The sequence below is a fragment of the Colletes latitarsis genome, chromosome 13, assembly GCF_051014445.1.
Source record: "Colletes latitarsis isolate SP2378_abdomen chromosome 13, iyColLati1, whole genome shotgun sequence".
Classification (NCBI taxonomy): domain Eukaryota; kingdom Metazoa; phylum Arthropoda; class Insecta; order Hymenoptera; family Colletidae; genus Colletes; species Colletes latitarsis.
In genome coordinates this window covers 12,128,302-12,151,129 of record NC_135146.1, presented here as the reverse complement: position 1 = coordinate 12,151,129, position 22,828 = coordinate 12,128,302, and the positions used below count along the sequence as shown (strand labels likewise).

Below are 22,828 nucleotides of genomic sequence, written 5' to 3'. Positions count from 1 at the left end.
TAAAACACCTGAAGAAATAGTGAGTTTGAGGATGTTTGATGAAGCTAGAAACACTCTATATTTTAACTATTCCAGTTAGCAATAGTCAGGAATTGTCTAAATTTGGAGAAACCTTTGAACCACATGAAGAAATAGTGAGTTTGAAGATGTTTGACGAAGCTAGAATTACTATATTTTAACTACTCCAGTTAGCAATAATTAGGAGTTCTCTAGATATTGGAAATCCTTTAGAACAACGAAAAAAATAGTGTGTTTGAAGATGTTTGATGAAGTCTCAAATACCCTTAGTTAGGAGTTCTCTAGATTTTGAAGATCCTTTAAAACACCTGAAGAAATAGTGAGTTTGAGGATGTTTGACGAAGCTAGGAACACTATATCTTAACTATCCCAGTTAGCAATAATTAGGAGTCGTCTAAATCCTTGAAAACCCTTCAGAACACCCAAAGAAATACTAAGTTTGAAGGTGTTTGATGATCACACATCCCCCCAAGGTTCGAGACCGATGAACAGAGCGAATGACGCATGAAAAAGGAACTATTATCACCCTGGAGAAGCTTCCATTCCCCCAGAGGGTGTCTTTCATGATAAATCTGCCAGAAAATCAATCACCGATTAAGAGAACAAATTCTAGGGTCAACCTCCATCATATCCAACATCTCTTTGTTTCCAGTTCTCCAGATTTTGAAGAACCTTTGAACCTGAAGAAATAGTGAGTTTGGAGATGTTTGATGAAGCTAGAAACACTCTATATTTCAACTATTCCAGTTAGCAATAGTCAGGACTTGTCTAAATTTGGAGAACCTTTAGAACACCTGAAGAAATAGTGAGTTTGAAGATGTTTGACGAAGCTAAAATTACTATATTTTAACTACTCCAGTTAGCAATAATTAGGAGTTCTCTAGATATTGGAAATCCTTTAGAACAACGAAAAAAATAGTGTGTTTGAAGATGTTTGATGAAGTCTCAAACACCCTTAGTTAGGAGTTCTCTAGATTTTGAAGATCCTTTAAAACACCTGAAGAAATAGTGAGTTTGAGGATGTTTGACGATGCTAGAAACACTCTATATTTTAACTATTCCAGTTAGCAATAGTCAGGAATTGTCTAAATTTGGAGAAACCTTTGGAACACATGAAGAAATAGTGAGTTTGAAGATGTTTGACGAAGCTAGAATTACTATATTTTAACTACTCCAGTTAGCAATAATTAGGAGTTCTCTAGATATTGGAAATCCTTTAGAACAACGAAAAAAATAGTGTGTTTGAAGATGTTTGATGAAGTCTTAAACACCCTTAGTTAGGAGTTCTCTAGATTTTGAAGATCCTTTGAAACACCTGAAGAAATAGTGAGTTTGAGGATGTTTGACGATGCTAGGAACACTCTATATTTTAACTATTCCAGTTAGCAATAGTCAGGAGTTGTCTAAATGTGGAGAAACCTTTGAACCACATGAAGAAATAGTGAGTTTGAAGATGTTTGACGAAGCTAGAATTACTATATTTTAACTACTCCGGTTAGCAATAATTAGGAGTTCTCTAGATATTGGAAATCCTTTAGAACAACGAAAAAAATAGTGTGTTTGAAGATGTTTGATGAAGTCTCAAACACCCTTAGTTAGGAGTTCTCTAGATTTTGAAGATCCTTTAAAACACCTGAAGAAATAGTGAGTTTGAGGATGTTTGACGAAGCTAGGAACACTATTTTTTAACTATTGCAGTTAGCAATAGCTAGGAGTTGCCTAAAAACCTTGAAAAACGTTTAGAACACCCAAAGAAATACTAAGTTTGAAGGTGTTTGATGATCACACATCCCCCCCAAGGTTCGAGACCGATGAACAGAGCGAATGGCGCATGAAAAAGGAACTATTATCACCCTGGAGAAGCTTCCATTCCCCCAGAGGGTGTCTTTCACGATAAATCTGCCAGAAAATCAATCACCGATTAAGAGAACAAATTCTAGGGTCAACCTTCATCCTATCGAGCGTCTCGAGTGGAGCTCGTGCTGCCTTTCATTTTTCTAACCCCTTCCTCCCTCGCGATGGAATCTTACGGAACGTTTTACGTGCTCGACGACCCGCGAGGAATTGTCTCACGATCGTCTGGCCAGATGTCGGGGATCCCGAGGATCACACACGAGGGGTTCACTCGGTTGACAAACCAATTTCACGTCCGAACTGCAAGGCGATCCGATGAGTTTCCGCGTAGCCGGCTGACACACCAGCCCCGAAGGGCTTTGCCTCCGCTATTTGCTCGAGGATTCGCGCGACTCGCATTAATTGCAAGGTAAACACGCGGCACGCTCCAGGACAATTCCCGTCGCTTGACAACTTGCTCAGCGAAAGGAGTGACTGGGACACACCGGGAGACATTTACCGGGAATTTGAGGACCCCTACGCGCGACCACGGCGGCTTCAGAGGACGTTCTTCGGCAAACTAAGCGACGAGGATCTGATACCTCGTTACAAACGGGGGGCTTTTCCAATAACAAGGAACTTTGAAATGTTAGGGTGGACCAAGGCGTTCAATTTCTAATTTTATTCCTTATTTTTTCTGTAAACTTAGACTTTGAATGGAATGTTTAATTATAATATTTTCGTATCGTTAACATGGTCAATTTGAGACTAACTTGGAGACACTTTGTATATAGGATTTTTAGAGGATTGTCTGACCCCCAAAATATGATAATTTGTATCGTATTTTAATTCTTATATTTTTGAGAATTAAAATTCTGAACCTCTAAATATAATAATTGGTATCTTATTTTAATCCTTATATTTTTGAGAATTAAATTTCTAAGCCTCTAAATATAATAATTCGACTCTTGTTTTAATTCTTATGATTTTGTACCTTTTTGAGAATTAAAATTCTGAACCCCAATATATGCAGGGTGTTTGGCCACCCCTGGGGAAAATTTTAATGCGGGATTCTAGAGGCCAAATAAGTCGAAAATCAAAAATATCTATTTGTTGATGGAGGTTTCGTTAAAAAGCTATTAACAAATACAAAAATTTCAAATCGTTCTGGAAAAATTATTTTCGGTTACAGAGGTCCATTATAATCGTTTTTGGTCATTAGACATACCCTCCAAATCCTACCCACTTTCGAGAAAAAAATTCGAAAAGGTGTGAAATTTTTCGACGAAAAAGGAAAAATTTCAAATCGTTCTGGAAAAATTATTTTCGGTTACAGAGGTCCATTATAATTGCTTTTGGTCATTAGACATACCCTCGAATTCCTACGCGTTTTCAAGAAAAAAATTCCTAAACGAAAATATCATGTCTGACCATACCATCGATATGTTTCACTGAATTTTCATGCGAATCTTTAAAATGTCATAACTTCTGAACGGATGGGACGATTTTAATGTTTAAAAAAGCAAACTACGCGTATTTCGCTAGAGAATATGTAGAAATTTCAAAAATATTGGAAAAGGTGGTCCTTGACTCTGCAAAATTAGAAAAACCCCATAAAAATGATCCAATTTTCAAACAGCCATAACTCCTACAATAGTGAATATATTTCAATGAAACTTTTTTCTGAAATAGACCTCATGGGTATCTACAAAAAAGTATTAGGTAACTTTTCTGTAGAGCGTCAAACAAAATTATTAAAAATTAAAAACGAATTTGTAAGAAAAATCGACAGGGGGTAGGTGTCTAAATATTTCGACGAAAAAGAAAAATTTCAAATCGTTCTGGAAAAATTATATTTAATTGCAGGAGTCGATTACAATCATTTTTGGTCATTACATATATCCTGGAAATCCTACGCATTTTTAAGAAAAAAATTCGAAAAGGTGTGAAATTTTTCGTCGAAAAAAAAAATTTTCAAATCGTTCCAAAAAAATTATTTTCATTTGCAGGGGTCAATTACAATCGTTTTTGGTCATTAGACATACCCTCGAAATCCTACCCACTTTCGAGAAAAAAATTCGAAAATGTGTGAAATTTTTCGAAGAAAAAAAAAAAAATTTCAAATCGTTCTGGGAAAATTATTTTTAGTTACGGGGGTCAATTACAATCATTTTTGGTCATTAGACATACCCTCGAAATCCTACCCACTTTCGAGAAAAAAATTAGAAAATGTGAAATTTTTCGAAGAAAAAAAAAAAAAATTTCAAATCGTTCCAAAAAAATTATTTTCATTTGCAGGGGTCAATTACAATCGTTTTTGGTCATTAGACATACCCCCGAAATCCTACCCCTTCTCGAGAAAAAAATTCAACACTGATGAAACTTTAAACGTTAATAACTTTTTAATGAAGCCTCAATCAACAAATTAGTATTCTTGATTTTCGTCTTACTTTGGCCTCTAAAATCTCCCATTATATTTTTCGATCACTAATAAAAATTTGCACAGTTCTTTTATCCACCACACGCCTTTTATCGATTTCATAATCCTCAATTTCTAATTTTATTTTTTATTCTCGACCTAAACACTTCGAATAAACTTTTATTTAATCTAATTTCACATTAAGACACAAACCAGTAATTTCCATCAATATTACACCGTGGAAGATTCAATTTACTGCATTAAAGTAACAATTCTCAATGTCAATAGTCATCGTCAACATCGTCAAACAATTGTAAACAAACTGAAACTAACCTGGAGACACCCTGTATATGTAAATATTTTCAGTAACTATAAACACACGATCACCAATAAAAATTTGCACAGTTCTTTTATCCATCACACGCCTTTTATCGATTTTATAATCCTCAATTTCTAATTTTATTTTTTATTCTCGACCTAAACACTTCGAATAAAATTTTATTCAATCTAATTTCACATTAACACACAAACCAGTAATTTCAAGATTCAATTTGCTGCATTAAAGTAACAACTCTCAATGTGAATAGTCATCGTCAATATTTTCAAGAATTTTAAACAACCCAAAATTGAAATTTCAACAAGTTTCGAGAATAAAATTGCAGGAATCTGCGATAAACAGAAATTTCCACAGCGACGGAGATTCTGTCGTTTCATCCCCAGGAAGCATTATCCCGGGGAACGTTAAAAATGGAAACACGCCCCCGAGAAACGAGTTTCTGAGAGGTTCAAGTCCTCATCTGTCAACAGCCAAATACTAGGGAAGAATTTTGACTCGCCATAAATATTCTTCGCAGGGAGCGGCGTGCACCATCCCCGTTCCTGCAGCCTTTCACCGATACGCGTCCCTGTCTTTTCTTACGTAAACGCAGGAAAATCGGGAACATGATCCTGCGGGACTCTTTGATCTGCCATTCTGTCTTTCCAACGGATGACGTGGTTACCGGGTTCCACGTGCCCCAGGGGTTATGAATTATCCTGCCCGTATTTTCTTCGCTGAAAGGTCGGCAGATTGAACGACGCAACGAGATAATGTGCATTCACATACAGGGGAGGGGGATATTTGTGTTAAATCGTATCTGGTTAGAGGAACGAAACGGAAGCTTCTTTTCTCTTTGTTTCGTGAAATGATCAATAAGAAATACACCTGATATATAATGGAAAATTAATATATTGTTACAGTAAATGTATTTTCACGAGTTGTAAACTGCTCCTTGATTTGTAACGAGACAGACGTGTAATAAATAAATTTATTAAAAATTAGAAACGAATTTTTAAGAGAAATCGACAGGGGGTACGTGGAGAAATTTTTCGACGAAATTGAAAATATCAAATCGTTCTGAAAAAATTATTTTTAGTTAGGGGGGTCTATAATAATCGTTTTTGGTCAATAGACATACCCTCGAAATCCTAACCATTTTCGAGAAAAAAATTCCTTAACGAAAATATGTCTGACCATACCATCGATATGTTTCACTGAATTTTCATGCGAATCTTTAAAATGTCATAACTCCTGAACGGATTGGAGGATTTTAATGTTTGAAAAGCCAAACTACGCGTATTTTGATGGAGAATATGTAGAAATTGTAAAAATGTTTGGAAACTTGTTCCTTAACACTGTAAAGTGAGGAAACCCCCATAAGAGTGGCCCAATTTTCAAACGACTATAACTCCTACAATGGCGAATATATTGCAATGAAATTTTGGGGGGAAGTAGAGCTCATGGGTACCTACAACAAAGTATTAAACAACTTTTCCGTGACACATCAAATAAATTTATTACAAATTAAAAACGAATTTTTATGGAAAATCGACAGGGGGTACGTGGAGACATTTTTCGACGAAATTGAAAATATCAAATCGTTCTGAAAAAATTATTTTTAGTTGCGGGGGTCTATAATAATCGTTTTTGGTCAATAGACATACCCTCGAAATCCTAACCATTTTCGAGAAAAAAATTCCTTAACGAAAATATGCCTGACCATAGCATCGATATGTTTCACTGAATTTTCATGCGAATCTTTAAAACGTCATAACTCCTGAACGGATTGGAGGATTTTAATGTTTGAAAAGCCAAACTACGCGTATTTTGATGGAGAATATGTAAAAATTGTAAAAATGTTTGGAAACTTGTTCTTTAACACCGTAAAGTGAGGAAACCCCCATAAGAGTGGTCCAATTTTCAAACGACTATAACTCCTACAATAGCGAATATATTGCAATGAAATTTTAGGGGAAAGTAGAGCTCATGGGTGCCTACAACAAAGTATTGAACAACTTTTCTGTGGCGCATCAAATAAACTTATTAAAAATTAGAAACGAATTTTTATGGAAAATCGACAGGGGGTACGTGGAGAAATTTTTCGACGAAATTGAAAATATCAAATCGTTCTGAAAAAATTATTTTTAGTTAGGGGGGTCTATAATAATCGTTTTTGGTCAATAGACATACCCTCGAAATCCTAACCATTTTCGAGAAAAAAATTCCTTAACGAAAATATGCCTGACCATAGCATCGATATGTTTCACTGAATTTGCATGCGAATCTTTGAAACGTCATAACTCCTGAACGGATTGGAGGATTTTAATGTTTAAAAAGCCAAACTACGCGTATTTTGATGGAGAATATGTAGAAATTGTAAAAATGTTTGGAAACTTGTTCTTTAACACCGTAAAGTGAGGAAACCCCCATGAGAGTGGTCCAATTTTCAAACGACTATAACTCCTACAATAGTGAATATATTGCAATGAAATTTTGGGGGGAAGTAGAGCTCATGGGTACCTACAACAAAGTATTAAACAACTTTTCTGTGGCGCATCAAATAAATTTATTAAAAATTAGAAACGAATTTTTAAGAGAAATCGACATGGGATACGTGGAGAAATTTTTAGACGAAATTAAAAAATTTCAAATCATACTGAAAAAATTATATATAGTTACAAGGGTCAATTACAATTATTTTTGGTCATTAGACATACCCTAGAATTCCTACGCACTTTCGAGAAAAAAATTCCTAAACGAAAATATAATTTCTTGCCAGAAATGCTTCCTCGAAATTTCATGCAAATCTTTAAAATGTCATAACTTCTGAACGAATTGGAGGATTTTAATGTTTAAAAAGCCAAACTACGCGTATTTTGATGGAGAATATGTAGAAATTGTAAAAATATTCGAAAAGTCGACCCTTGACCCCGAAAAATGAGAAAAACTCCATAAAAGTAGTCCTATTTTAAAACAACCATAACTCCTATAGTAGTGAATATATTTCAATGAAACTTTTTTGTGAAGTAGGGCTCATAGGTACCTACAGAAAAGTATTAGAAAACTTTTCTATAGGGCGTCAAACAAAGTTACTAAAAATCAAAAACGAAGTTTTAAGAAAAATCGACAGGGAGTAGATGCCTAAATTTTTCATCGAAAAAAAATTTTTCAAATCGTTCCAAAAAAATTATTTTCATTTGCAGGGGTCAATTACAATCATTTTTGGTCAATAAACATACCCTCGAAATCCTACTCAGTTTCGAGAAAAAAATTCAATTATGTGGTCAAATTTTTCAACAAAAAAGAAAATTTTTAAATCGTTTTAAAAAAATTATTTTCAGTCCGTGAGGCTTATTAGAATCACAGAAGCTTCCTTTCTCTTCGTTTCGTGGAATGTTCAATGAGAAATACACCCGATATATAATAGAAAATTAATAACAAACGATTTTCACAGCGTTTATATTAATTTTTCTGTTTTATTTTTGTTGCAGAGGGGTAGCGACGAACTTCTGTCGCAGAGTGGAGCAGTTAGCAATGGTGCTGCAATGAGTCCACAACCACATCACGCGGCCGACAACAACAATGACGCCAAGAAGGTAAGTCTAGAATATATTAAATCACAATTCGAGAGCATTTCGAACATTATCGCGTCGAAACACAAGTTGTCAAGCGAAAGGAATGCGAGTCTGGTTGGTTCCCCTCTTCAGAGTTAGCCCCGCCCACGCGACACGCCTATCGTCGCTATTAGTCGGGCGGGGATGGGCGTGGCAGGCGAGGCCACTCCCCTTTCTACTCTGCCCTCCCACTAGCCAACTTCTCACGCACACACAGTAGCTATTTCAACGACACGGAGTGAAAAAATGATGCAAAAGATTTGCAATACGATAATTTAACACGTTGGTGAACAGTAGAAATTTTAATGTGCTCTAAAAATTGAAATTTTTAAATGCATAAAGGCACAAAATAAAATTGTAGGCCATCGATGAACCAGTTAATAATTAAAAATAAATGCCATTCATTTTCTAATCCTAAAAATTAATTTGTTCGCGAGTCAACGCGTCGAAAGAGAGATATTCCGATTACGAGATGTTGGAAGTCGAAAGACCGAACGCGTGACAGTAGGAAAAATCGTAGCAAGTCAACGATGCATACACGGTCGTTAGTTTTTTTGTTTACGAATCGAGCCACGTACCAGGGGGGGGGGGGAGGGGAGGAGGTAAAAATCAAAAACCTTCGCGTGTCGCGCGACTTACGAGATCCCATTCTATTTTCCATCCAGCTAGGGAAATGATTAACGAGGTTGGCTACGTGGATGCAAGTTCTGATGCACCCGGCGCGCGTGCAACCGGTGACGGAGACGTGCATCATCCGCGGCTTACGAATGCACAGCTGCATCTATTGTGCGCCTAAACTTCCGAGCATTTTTTTCCGCGACTTCCATACGCGAACACCGACGGCATACGTGACCGACAATAATAAATATTTCTCCTCGAACGTTGCTGCAGTCGAAATCGCCGGCCAACAAATGCGTTTTCACGCGCTCGTTTCGACTTAAATGGCGACGATTTCGTCACGTGCTCCATTTTGGCAGAAACGCCTATAGAGGGTGTTGGGATCCGGGAAAAATTTTAATGGGAGATTCTGGGGACCAAAATAAGACGAAAATGAAGAATAGTAATTTTTTATTTGAGGCTTCGTTAAAAAGTTATTAACGTTTAATGTTGCGCTTGTGAGACGGCATACAGCTAGTTGCGTGCTTGGGGCATTCTCACTTTGCATGAGAATAACTTTTCAACAAAGCCTCAATTAAAAAATTACTATTCTTCATTTTCGTCTTATTTTAGTCTCTAGAATCTCCCATTAAAATTTTTCCCATGGTTCACCTAACACCCTGTATAGTTTATGCATAGGAAAAAGTTGTTCAGAATCTTATTTTCTGTAACATTGTTCAAAATCATCAAAATCAGAGTCGAGGTTAAAGTATACAATCACCATAAATAAGAATAAATTGTTATTCATGGTCCCAGCTGGAAAAATTGAATTTTTAGACATTTCTTAAGTTTAAGCGTGAGCAAATGTCGAGGAAAACGAATGTGTCACACCCTGTATATACTTTCAGAAACTGAAATAAAGATGGGAGATTCTGGGGACCAAAATAAGACGAAAATGAAGAACAGTAATTTTTTATTTGAGGCTTCGTTAAAAAGTTATTAACGTTTAATGTTGCGCTTGTGAGACGGCATACAGCTAGTTGCGTGCTTGGGGCATTCTCACTTTGCATGAGAATAACTTTTTAACGAAGCCTCAATTAAAAAATAACTATTCTTCATTTTCGTCTTATTTTAGTCTCTAGAATCTCCCATTAAAATTTTTCCCATGGTTGACCTAACACCCTGTATAGTTTATGCATAGGAAAAAGTTGTTCAGAATCTTATTTTCTGTAACATTGTTCAAAATCATCAAAATCAGAGTCGAGGTTAAAGTATACAATCACCATAAATAAGAAAAATTGTTATTCATGGTCCCAGCTGGGAAAATTGAATTTTTAGACATTTCTTAAGTTTAAGCGTGAGCAAATGTCGAGGAAGACGAATGTGTCACACCCTGTATATACTTTCAGAAACTGAAATAAAAATGGGAGATTCTGGGGACCAAAATAAGACGAAAATGAAGAATAGTAATTTTTTATTTGAGGCTTCGTTAAAAAGTTATTAACGTTTAATGTTGCGCTTGTGAGACGGCATACAGCTAGTTGCGTGCTTGGGGCATTCTCACTTTGCATGAGAATAACTTTTTAACGAAGCCTCAATTAAAAAATTACTATTCTTCATTTTCGTCTTATTTTAGTCTCTAGAATCTCCCATTAAAATTTTTCCCATGGTTGACCTAACACCCTGTATAGTTTATGCATAGGAAAAAGTTGTTCAGAATCTTATTTTCTGTAACATTGTTCCAAATCATCAAAATCAGAGTCGAGGTTAAAGTATACAATCACCATAAATGAGAATAAATTGTTATTCATGGTCCCAGCTGGAAAAATTGAATTTTTAGACATTTCTTAAGTTTAAGCGCGAGCAAATGTCGAGGAAGACGAATGTGTCACACCCTGTATATACTTTCAGAAACTGAAATAAAGATGGGAGATTCTGGGGACCAAAATAAGACGAAAATGAAGAACAGTAATTTTTTATTTGAGGCTTCGTTAAAAAGTTATTAACGTTTAATGTTGCGCTTGTGAGACGGCATACAGCTAGTTGCGTGCTTGGGGCATTCTCACTTTGCATGAGAATAACTTTTTAACGAAGCCTCAATTAAAAAATAACTATTCTTCATTTTCGTCTTATTTTAGTCTCTAGAATCTCCCGTTAAAATTTTTCCCATGGTTGACCTAACACCCTGTATAGTTTATGCATAGGAAAAAGTTGTTCAGAATCTTATTTTCTGTAACATTGTTCAAAATCATCAAAATCAGAGTCGAGGTTAAAGTATACAATCACCATAAATGAGAATAAATTGTTATTCATGGTCCCAGCTGGGAAAATTGAATTTTTAGACATTTCTTAAGTTTAAGCGCGAGCAAATGTCGAGGAAGACGAATGTGTCACACCCTGTATATACTTTCAGAAACTGAAATAAAAATGGGAGATTCTGGGGACCAAAATAAGACGAAAATAAAGAATAGTAATTTTTTATTTGAGGCTTCGTTAAAAAGTTATTGACGTTTAAAGTTAATGTGTGAACAGCGCGCACGCGTGACAGTGGTTCTCGCGACTTCGAGCGTTAATAACTTTTTAACGAAGCCTCAATTTAAAAATTATTATTCTTCATTTTCGTCTTATTTTAGTCTCTAGAATCTCCCATTAAAATTTTTCCCAAGGTTGACCTAACACTACTATTTTTGGCATACTTGTGCATCTCTGTAACTTTGATAGAATGGGGGAAATGATTTTTTATGTACACTTATGCTGGGAATATTCTTTTTAATGAAATAATTATGTTATTAAATCGTAGATCTTTTTGGAAATTCGTCTCTGGGTGAAAAGAATGCTCAAAATGAGTTTTCTACGCAGAATTTGAGTATTAAAAATAGATTGCTATTTTTGTTATTTAATCAGGTGAAAGAGTGATTTTGGAAACCGTTTGTGACTTCAGTTTTTTTGGAAGAGGCGTTTCCAGAGGCACGGTTTGATCAAGCAATCTGTAAAAAAGATCCCCGCGGAGCGAAAGAAGCCTGTCCAGAGTCCTGGCGCCCGGAGAACTCGAATGAAATCCTGGGAAACCCTGAGAAATAGGATTTAGTAAACTCGATGGGAAAGGGGAAATGGAATAAGTGAGAAGTTTCTGATCCCCCTGGAAGAAATGGCTCGAACGAACGAGATTATTTTCGGATTCGTTGAGAAATTTGGGTTTGTACCTTCGATTCGAGTTGCATCTTCCTTGCAAGGATAGTGATACTTTTCTCAGCTTCTTCTCAGAGTCTAAACACGTCTGATGTGTGTAATGATATTTTAAACGACAAATTTTTGTTGGACACGTTGATTGCAACCGGTGGTCACCGGTGACCGACACTTACAAATGTAATATTGTTCATTTCGACGATACTAAACTAAACTAATAGAGTGTTTGTTTTATGTAGTGGGTTCTTAAATACTAAATTTTTTTGAATATTTTTATTCTCTCTAAACATCTTCGAAATTAAAAAATTTCAAATCGTTCTGGAAAAATTATTTTTGGTTGCAGGGGTGAATTACTATCGTTTTTGGTGGATAGACATACCCTCGAAATCCTAACCATTTTCGAGAAAAAAATTCCTTAACGAAAATGTCTGACCATAGCGTCGATATGTTTCACTGAAATTTCATGCATATCTTTAAAATATCATAACTTCTGAACGGATTGGAGGATTTTTATGTTTAAAAAAGCAAACTACGCGTATTTTGATGGAGAATATGTAGAAATTGTAAAAATGTTCGAAAGATGACTCCTTAACATCGCAAATTGAGAAAAACCTCATAAAACTGGTCCAATTTTCAAACAGGCATAACTCCTACAATAGTGAATATATTTCAATGAAACTTTTTTCTGAAGTAGAGGTCATAGGTACCTACAAAAAAGTATTAGATAACTTTTCTATAGGACGTCAAACAAAATTACTAAAAATCGAAAACGAAGTTTTAAGAAAAATCGACAGGGGGTAGGTGCCTCAATTTTTCGGCGAAATTAAAAATTTTGAAATCTGTCTAAAAAAATTATTTTTAGCTAGGGGAGTCTATTACAATAATTTTTGGTGAATAGACATACCCTCGAAATCCTATTCAGTTTCGAGAAAAAAATTCAAACAAAATGATCAATTTCTCGGCCAAAAAAGAAAATTTTTAAATTGTTCTAAAAAAATTATTTTTAATCACAAGGGTCAATTGCAATCATTTTTAGTCAATAAACATACCCTCGAAATCCTACTCAGTTTCGAGAAAAAAATTCAAATAAGTGGATAAATTTTTCGGCGAAAAAAAAAATTCTTCAAATCGTTCTAAAAAAATTATTTTTAACCAAAGAGGTTTATTATAATCATTTTCGGTGAGTAGACATACCCCCAGAATCCTTCGCATTTTCGAGAAAAAAATTCTTCACTGAAAATACAATGCTTCCTCGAAATTTCAAGCGTACGTTTAAATCGCCATAACTCCCGAACGGATCGGTCGATTTTAAAGTTTAAAAATGCAAACAACGCGTATTTTAATGGAGAATATTCTTGGTGGACACACATATCCCCGAAATCCTACGCACTTTCGAGAAAAAAAATCATTTATAAGACCGTTTCGTTGAATTAATCTCTCTCACCCGATGATTTTTCAATCACAAAATTTTCTCACCATATTTTCGTTCTCCCTGCCCCCATGTACGATGCCTTAGGAATTTCTAGAAGCCCATCGGACTCTTTGGTAATCGCTAAAGCCATAAGAACACGTCGAGCTGAGGGAACTAGAAAAAGAAACACGGTAAACCGATGGGACATGCTTCCAGCCACCTTTTCTGCCCGCGAAAGTTTAAGAGAGGGGTGGAAGGCGGCGGGGTAACAGGACGTCCCGTGGATGTTCCCATAAAGGAACGTTTCAGTTCGTAGAAGCGTCCATTCGTCGCATCTTCCAGCTTGAATGAAGTTTCCAGGGGGTGGGTAAGAACCACCAGCGCCGTCGTATTTCCGTCGGTTGTGCCTCGGGGTCTTTCCTCTCGATATCAGTCGGTCTGGATTCGCTCGAAGGTTTGTTCTCCTCCTTGGTAAATCTCCGAGGACTAACCATCCTCTTCCGGTTGGAATATTCTACGAATCCGAGGCGTTGTCGGTGTCCCCTGGCTGCCTTTCGGTTCTCCAAATGCCCGAATGATATCAGAACGAGGGAGTGATTGATACAGGGAACGTCTACGCGCAAATGGGTTCTATTTCTGCTTGGTAATCGACTTTGATACCTCAAACGTTACGGTCACGGGCAAGGTGTCATTATACTTTGGGTAAAAATTACTTCTTGGGAATTGCAATTGTAAATTTCAACGTGTTCATTGGAGATATTCTGGATATTTCTTTTAAATTGTAAGATTTTTATTGAAATATTCAATAGTTTATTCGGGGACTTATTTTTTGATATTCCTAATGACAGTGATTGAGAAATATACATACCCCTGGGAAAAATTTTAATGAGAGTTGACTGAGGTTTTGTAAGTAAGTTATTAAAAAATTGAATTGAAAAATTTTAAATCGTTCTGGAAAAATTATTTTTGGCTACAGGGGTCAATTATAATTATTTTTGGTCAATAGATGTACCCCCGAAATCCTACCCGATTTCGAGGAAAAAATTCCTTACCGAAAATCTAATGTCTGACCAAATACATAGCTATTTCCCTTAAAATATTCGGCGAAAAAAAGGTTTCAAATCGTTCGGAAAAAATTATGTTTAGTTATAGGAGTCGATTACAATCATTTTTGGTCATTACACATATCTTCGAAATTCTACGCATTTTCAAGAAAAAAATTCGAGAAGGTGCCTAAACTTTTTGGATGAAAAAGAAAAATTTCAAATTGTTCTGGAAAAATTATGATCATATGCGGGGGTCAATTGCAATCATTTTTGGTCATTATATATATCCTCGAAATTCTACGCATTTTTAAGAAAAAAATTCGAGAATGTGCCTAAACTTTTTGGACGAAAACGAAAAATTTCAAATCGTTCTGGAAAAATTATGTTTAGTTGTAGGAGTCGATTATAATCATTTTTGGTCATTACATATATTCATGAAATCCTACGCATTTTCGAGAAAAAAATTCGAGAAGGTGCCTAAACTTTTTGGACGAAAAAGAAAAATTTCAAATCGTTCTGGAAAAATTATGATCATATGCGGGGGTCAATTGCAATCATTTTTGGTCATTACACATATCCCCGAAATCCTAACTGTTTTCGAGAAAAAAATTCCTTAACGAAAATATCATTTCGGCCCAGAAATTTCACTCCAAAATTTCGTGCGTAGCTTTAAAATGTCATAACTTCTGAACGGATTGGACAATTTTAATGTTTAAAAAGCCAAACGACGCGTATTTTGATAGAGAATATGTAGAAATTGCAAAAATATTCGAAAAGTTGACCCTTGTCCCTGCAAAATGAGAAAAACCTCATAAAAGTGGTCCAATTTTCAAACAGCCATAATTCCTACAATAGTGAATATATTTCAATGAAACTTTTTTCTGAAGTAGAGCTCATGGGTACCTACAAAAAAGTATTAGAAAACTTTTCTATAGGGCGTCGAACAAAATTACTAAAAATCAAAAACGAAGTTTTAAGAAAAATCGACAGGGGGTAGGTGCCTAAATTTTTTGACGAAAAAAAAAATTTTCAAATCGTTCTAAAAAAATTACGTTCCATTGCAGGGGTCAATTGCAATCATTTTTGGTCATCAGACATACCCCCAAAATCCTACCCAGTTTCGAGGAAAAAATTAAAAACACAAAGTTTTAAAAATAAATTGTTTCATTAAAAATTTTTCTTTTCGCTGAATGAATCAATTTCTCGAGTGGGAGCCAAGTTTCTGAAGATTCGAGGGTGGTTCTCGATAATGAGTGGATTTCGACAGGAATGAATCGATCGAGAAAAATAATTCGTAAATATCGAAAATGATGAGATCGAGATTACCCATGCGAATTCGTCTGGCATTCGAAAATCGTGGCGTTCCGGTGCAGTCGGAGAGAAACATTCCATCTCGAAATACTTCGGACATACCAAGCAGAAGTTTCGGTCAGGTTTTAGAAGTCTCCATGGACGATCCCTCCCATATTCATATGAAAATTCCCCAACGAAACCCCGGGGGGAAAATTGTCAAAGATACTTCGGTGATTCACGAAGACATATGCAAGTTTATAAAAAAAAAAATTAACAAAAACCTTCGACTGCAAAACATTTTTTTTTTAAGGGATGATCTTACATTTCGAGGTGATAAAATGGTGGTTTATTCAGATCGAAAGTATAATAAATTAGTTTCTCTGTCAGTAGGAATTATTTAAAAAATGTTTAGAAATTTTTATTCGAAACTTCGACTGTAAATATTTCTTTTAAGGGATGATTCCCGATACAAGGATTACAAAACGAAACCAGCAATTTGAAAACAACGAATTGCACAGCTTGTTTGATTAGATGCAAAACATCAACAATTTCCAAATACAGATAATCTCAGTTTAAATTGATATTCGCGACATCTTGAGAAATTCTAACGGGTGGCGTTGAGTCTCGAAACTCCTCGAGCAGAGTGTAATTACGGTAATTACGTGACTTTAAAAAGCTACGAGGCAAAGATCGTCGATGAGAGACGAGGGTGGAGAATCGATAGAAAGACCAACACAAGAACCACCCCTAATATCGTGAGTGCTGTTTGGTACTTTGCTTTATTAGGTGGACAACGGGGGTTCCTTTGTCCCAGTTTCTTTTTGATGTGCCATTTTCTGCTCCGTTCCGTCCCATTATCCACGAATGATGGCCGTGTTGCGCCACTTATCCGCGCGGCGGTGCGTTCGCGCCACCCCTTTGAAGAATTAGTGCACCTTGCGCGCAAACGAAGGCCACCGACGAACATTAGGATCTCGTTAAAGGCGTTACAACGTTATCAATTATTGGATATCTTTCGCCTCATTCGTTCCTCCGTCTATGCAATTTTCCAAAACAACCCCTTACAGATACTTTGTTTTTTTTTTTAAATTTTTATGAATACTTTTATAATAATTTCTATTCTAACAGAAACTCGTTTTCATATTGTATTTACGTAATGAGAAAGTCTTCTAGTTTTGTCGTTTTTTATTTTTTTACCTCGAGAGATGCAGAATCATCCCTTAACGGAAAGATATTTTACTGTCGAAGCATTCACATAGTGTTTCAGAAGAGAACTATTTTAAAACTGAGGGAAACAAAATTTAAGGGGGCAATATTAATTACAATTCTAATTGTCAATTGAATAAAATTTTCACAAAATAAAATTATATATTTCTACCAATATTATCCTAAACGAAGGCCACAGGTGAACATTAGGATCTCGTTAAAGGCGTTACAACGTTATCAATTATTGGATATCTTTCGCCTCATTCGTTCCTCCGTCTATGCAATTTTCCAAAACTACAACACAGATACTTTTCATTTTACAGATACTTTGTTTTTTTTATAAAAATTTCTGTGAACACTTTTATAATAATTTCTATTGTAACAGAAATTCGTTTTCGTCAGAATAAATCTCAAAATATCTGAAATAAAATCCCACAATTTCTGAAACTAAAATTCACAATCAAATCCCACAATTTCTGAAACTCTAAAATCCACAATAAATCTCACAATCTCTGGAGCTCTAAAAATCACAAAAAATTCCACAATGTCTGAAACTCTAAATTCCCTAATAAACCCACAATATCTAGAACTCTAGAAATCACAATAAAATCCCACAATTTCTGAAACTCTAAAATCCACAATAAATCTCACAATCTCTGGAGCTCTAAAAATCACAAAAAATTCCACAATGTCTGAAACTCTAAATTCCCTAATAAACCCACAATATCTAGAACTCTAGAAATCACAATAAAATCCCACAATTTCTGAAACTCTAAAATCCACAATATATCTCACAATCTCTTGAGCTCTAAAAATCACAATAAAATCCCACAATTTCTGAAACTCTAAAATCCACAATAAATCTCACAATCTCTGGAGCTCTAAAAATCACAAAAAATTCCACAATGTCTGAAACTCTAAATTCCCTAATAAACCCACAATATCTAGAACTCTAGAAATCACAATAAAATCCCACAATTTCTGAAACTCTAAAATCCACAATAAATCTCACAATCTCTGGAGCTCTAAAAGTCATTTCTGTGAACACTTTTATAATAATTTCTATTGTAACAGAAATTCGTTTTCATATTGTATTTACATAATGAGAAAGTCTTCTAGGTTTGTCGTTTTTTATTTTCTCACCTCGAAAGATGCAGAATCATCCCTTAACGGAAAGATATTTTACGGTCGAAGCATTCACATAGTGTTTCAGAAGAGAACTATTCTAAAATTGAGGGAAACAAAATTGTATCGAAATCGAGAATTACAAAAATGAATGTAAAATAAAATAAAATAAAGGGGCAATATTAATTACAATTCTAATTGTCAATTGCATCAAATTTTCACAAATAAAATTAAATATACGTACCAATACTCTTATAATCGAAAAATAAAACTATATTGTAATCGAGAATTACAAAAATGAATGTAAAATAAAATAAAATAAAGGGGCAATATTAATTACAATTCTAATTGTCGATTGAATAAAATTTTCACAAAATAAAATTAAGTATTTCTACCAATAGTATCCTTAATACTGGAAAAAACAAAATTGTATTGTAATCGAGAATTACAAAAAGAAACATCAATATTAATAACAATTATAATTGTCAATTAAATGTGCACCAATAGTATTTTAAAACTGAGAAAAAAGAATTATATTGCAATTGAAAATTACTAAAAAAAAACACAAAATAAATTAAGAAGTCAATATCAATTGCAATTATATGTATAATTGTCAATTTTCACAAATAAAATTAAATATACGTACCAATACTCTTATAATCAAAAAATAAAACTATTAAAATCGAGAATTACAAAAATCAATGTAAAATAAAATAAATTAAAGGGTCAATATTAATTAGATTCTAATTGTCAATTGAATAAAATTTTCACAAAATGAAATTAAGTATTTCTACCAATATTATCCTAATACTGAAAAAACAAAATTGCATTGTAATCGAGAATTACAAAAACGACTGTAAAATAAAATAAATTAAAAATATCTTTTCTCGATGAAAGTAAAGCACCCCTTGAGATAAATAATTTTCACGAAGATAAGGAAATCCGTGGTTGGTCTTTCAGCTATAATCAACGGACTCGTCAATAGGCAAATTAGTTATCGATCGACTCTTTATTTCCCCCGTTTGAATATTTCCCCATAAATTATTAAAGTTTGCAAACGTTGAGGGGGGCGGTTGTGTCCGATCAATTTACGACGGACAGGTTTTAATTCACGTTTTAAAGCGCGATCGTTAATCGATTTAAAGTAAAAGGGAGGCCGCGTATTGAATTAAAAGTCCCGATTAAAAGGGAGCGCCTCGAGCTATTCGGAAATATTAAGCTCGCGTAACTCGATTCGTTTTCGGACGGAGTTCTCCCTTCAGCGAATTATTGCGCCGCGGATAAATACGAGACCAGCTCGGTGGTGTTGGATGAACATTACCGTTGTTCGGTACCCTCCCACCTAATGAATTTAAACACACTTTTAATGCAATTTCCAACAGATTCATAAATCCTCTCCGTTCCCTTTACTTTTTACATCCGGCGTTCCCCCGTCTCTTTCGTTACCTATTTACGCGTTTGCAACCTAATTATTGTTTCTCTTAGACCCCTTGCACTCTAGTTTTATTAGAACCTTTCGAATTTTTATTTTGTATGTTGTGTTGTTGGTTTTGACTGGTGGCCACCGGTGACCGTCAATGCAGTCGTCTTTGTGACTTATTTTTATCGAGAAATTACTGTTTATTATGACCCCTTTGTAGTCTAGTTTGATTAGAACCATTCGAATTTTTATTTTTTATGTTGTGTTGTTGGTTTTGACCGGTGGTCACCGGTGACCGTCAATTCAGTCCTTTGTGACTTATTTTTATCGAGTAATTGCTATTTACTTAGACCCTTTGTAGTCTAGTTTGATTAGAACCTTTCGAATTTTATTAATTTTGTATGTTGTGTTGGTTTTGACTGGTGGTCACCGGTGACCGTCAATGCAGTCCTTTGTGACTTATTTTTATCGAGTAATTACTGTTTATTAATACCCCTTTGTACTCTAGTTTGATTAGAACGTATAGTTCTAGAGAAAAGAACTATTCAAGAAAAAGTGCTGCAAACATCCTGCATTTAAATTAATTTTCAATTAAATAAACAATTTATAGTTCAGTTTTATTGCATACTGGTCGTATGATCAATAGGAATTGTTTAAACTTCTTTAGGTATGTAGCGTTAAAGTAAATGTCAAAATAAACATAGAAGATGGCATAAATTATAGTAGGTGGTATAGTCATCGGATAGGGGATGAAATGCCCTTTAAAATGAGCGGTCGTACGAGTCGATAGCTTTATTAGTTCCGGAGATATAGCGATTTTAGTTTCAAGTCGCTGCGGTGGCTAGTTTCGGAGATAGGGTTTGTTTACGTTTTTGATGCGCTCGCGCGAGTTCATTCATCCCCCGCGCGCGTAGATAGTAGACAGTGCGTAGTAATTTCTTGGAAATACTACGCCGTCACTAGGTCACGAGAGTCACGTACGCGAGGTAGGTCAGCACTACGCACGTGCGACAAGGAGGTCCGACTCCGCTAGACGAAGACAGCGATAGTCGAATTAAGAAAAATACCACTTTACATAAATTACGATATCTCGAAAACGGAAAGTCCGATCGACAAAAACCAAAAACCATTTCAAAGAGGAAGGTTCACCGCTGCTAACAATTGCTTAATTATTAAAAAATCACGAGTAGTTTCGAAATTACAAGTAATTAAAGTTTTTAGTAATTTCAATGCGCGTCAGTAGGCCGCCGTAACACGGGAACCGCCATAAGCGGAGTTTTTCCAAAATTACGCTTTTATATAAATTACGATATCTCCGAAACGGAAAGTCGGATCGTCAAAAACCAAAAACCATTTCAAAGAGGAAGGTTCACCGCTGCTAACAATTGCTTAATTATTAAAAAATCACGAGTAGTTTCGAAATTACAAGTAATTAAAGTTTTTAGTAATTTCAATGCGCGTCAGTAGGCCGCCGTAACACGGGAAACGCCATAAGCGGAGTTTTTCCAAAATTACGCTTTTATATAAATTGCGATATCTCCGAAACGGAAAGTCCGATCGACGAAAACCAAAAACCATTTTAAAGGGAAGGCTTTGCCGCTTCTAACAATGTTTCAATAATTAATAAAACGCTAATAGTTTCGGAAATAAACGCGTCTAAAGTTTAACTATTTTTAATATACGAAAATTAATTTTTAACTGAAATAAAATTAAAGATTCCTAAAGGTAAATATATCTAGACATTTTAGGGATGCAATTTTCCAACAAACCCTCAATAAATCATCAAGAAATTATTTTTTAACACACATAAAAATAAATTTTATATTAATAGAGAGGAGATATAAATATTGGGGATACAATTTTCCAAGAAACCCTGAATAAATCATCAAAAAATTAATTTTTAACAGAAATAAAATTAGAGATTCTTAAAAATAAATATATCTAAATATTTAAGAGATTCAATTTTCCAAGGAACCCTCAATAAATCATCAAGAAATTATTTTTTAACACACATAAAATCAAATTTTATATTAATATAGAATAGATATAAATATTGGAAATACAATTTTCCAAGGAACCCTGAATAAATCATGAAAAAATTAATTTTTAACCCACATAAAATTAAAGATTCCTAAAGATAAATATATCTAAATATTTTAGAGATGCAATTTTCCAAGGAATCCTTAATAAAGGACCACAATCAATTTTTAACAGAAATAAAATTAGAGATTCTTAAAAATAAATATATCTAGATATTTTAGAGATGCAATTTTCCAAGGAATCCTTAATAAAGGCACACAATTAATTTTTAACACACATAAAATTAATGATTCCTAAAGACAAATATATCTAAACATTTTAAAAATGCAATTTTCCAAGAAACCCTGAATAAATCATCAAAAAATTAATTTTTAACACCTATAAAATTAAAGATTCTTAAAAATAAATATATCTAGATATTTTAGGGATGCAATTTTCCAAGGAATCCTCAATAAAGGAACACAATTAATTTTTAACAGAAATAAAATTAAAGATTCTTAAAGACAAATATATCTAAACATTTTAAAAATGCAATTTTCCAAGAAACCCTGAATAAATCATCAAAAAATTAATTTTTAACACCTATAAATTTAAAGATTCTTAAAAATAAATATATCTAGACATTTTAAAAATGCAATTTTCCAAGAAACCCTGAATAAATCATCAAAAAATTAATTTTTAACACCTATAAAATTAAAGATTCTTAAAAATAAATATATCTAGATATTTTAGGGATGCAATTTTCCAAGGAATCTTCAATAAAGGAACACAATTAATTTTTAACAGAAATAAAATTAAAGATTCTTAAAGACAAATATATCTAAATATTTTAGAGACACAATTTTCCAAGGAACCCTCAATAAATCATCAAAAAATTAATTTTTAACATACATAAAATGAAAGATTCTTGAAGATAACTATATCTAAATATTTTAGAGACACAATTTTCCAAGGAACCCTGAATAAATCATCAAAAAATTAATTTTTAACCCCCATAAAATTAGAGATTCCTAAAGATAAGTATATCTAGGATGCAATTTTCCAATAATTCGATTGTTTCAATAGAATATTTATTAATTTTTCCCCCCTCCTACCGAGTGACAAGCTCTCGAAGGTCCTCGAGCAGAAAATCATGGGATTCGAAGGGAAGAATTCCCTTTTCGTGACTTCGGGGCAGACATCTCCCGCCGTTTCCTGGGTGCACGGATCACTAAGTACGTCCACTCTTCCGGCGTTCTTTTTATTTCTCCCGTCGGTGGCTTCAATATGGAGCTTGCAAGCTCGGCCACGCAATCGTGGAG

At 34.4% G+C, this 22,828-nt stretch overlaps 1 protein-coding gene across 14 annotated transcripts in view; it reads left to right on the top strand.

Moving 5' to 3' along the window:
- Heph (polypyrimidine tract-binding protein 1 heph) overlaps nucleotides 1–22,828 on the top strand; it is a 710,257-nt gene that overhangs the window by 456,611 nt on the left and 230,818 nt on the right. For all 14 annotated transcript variants that reach the window (XM_076780654.1, XM_076780652.1, XM_076780641.1 and 11 more), the window contains one exon: nucleotides 8,081–8,185. In XM_076780654.1, coding sequence (XP_076636769.1) covers nucleotides 8,135–8,185 — 51 coding nt within the window. In that variant the 5' untranslated portion in view covers nucleotides 8,081–8,134. The remainder of the gene's footprint in view (nucleotides 1–8,080; nucleotides 8,186–22,828) is intronic.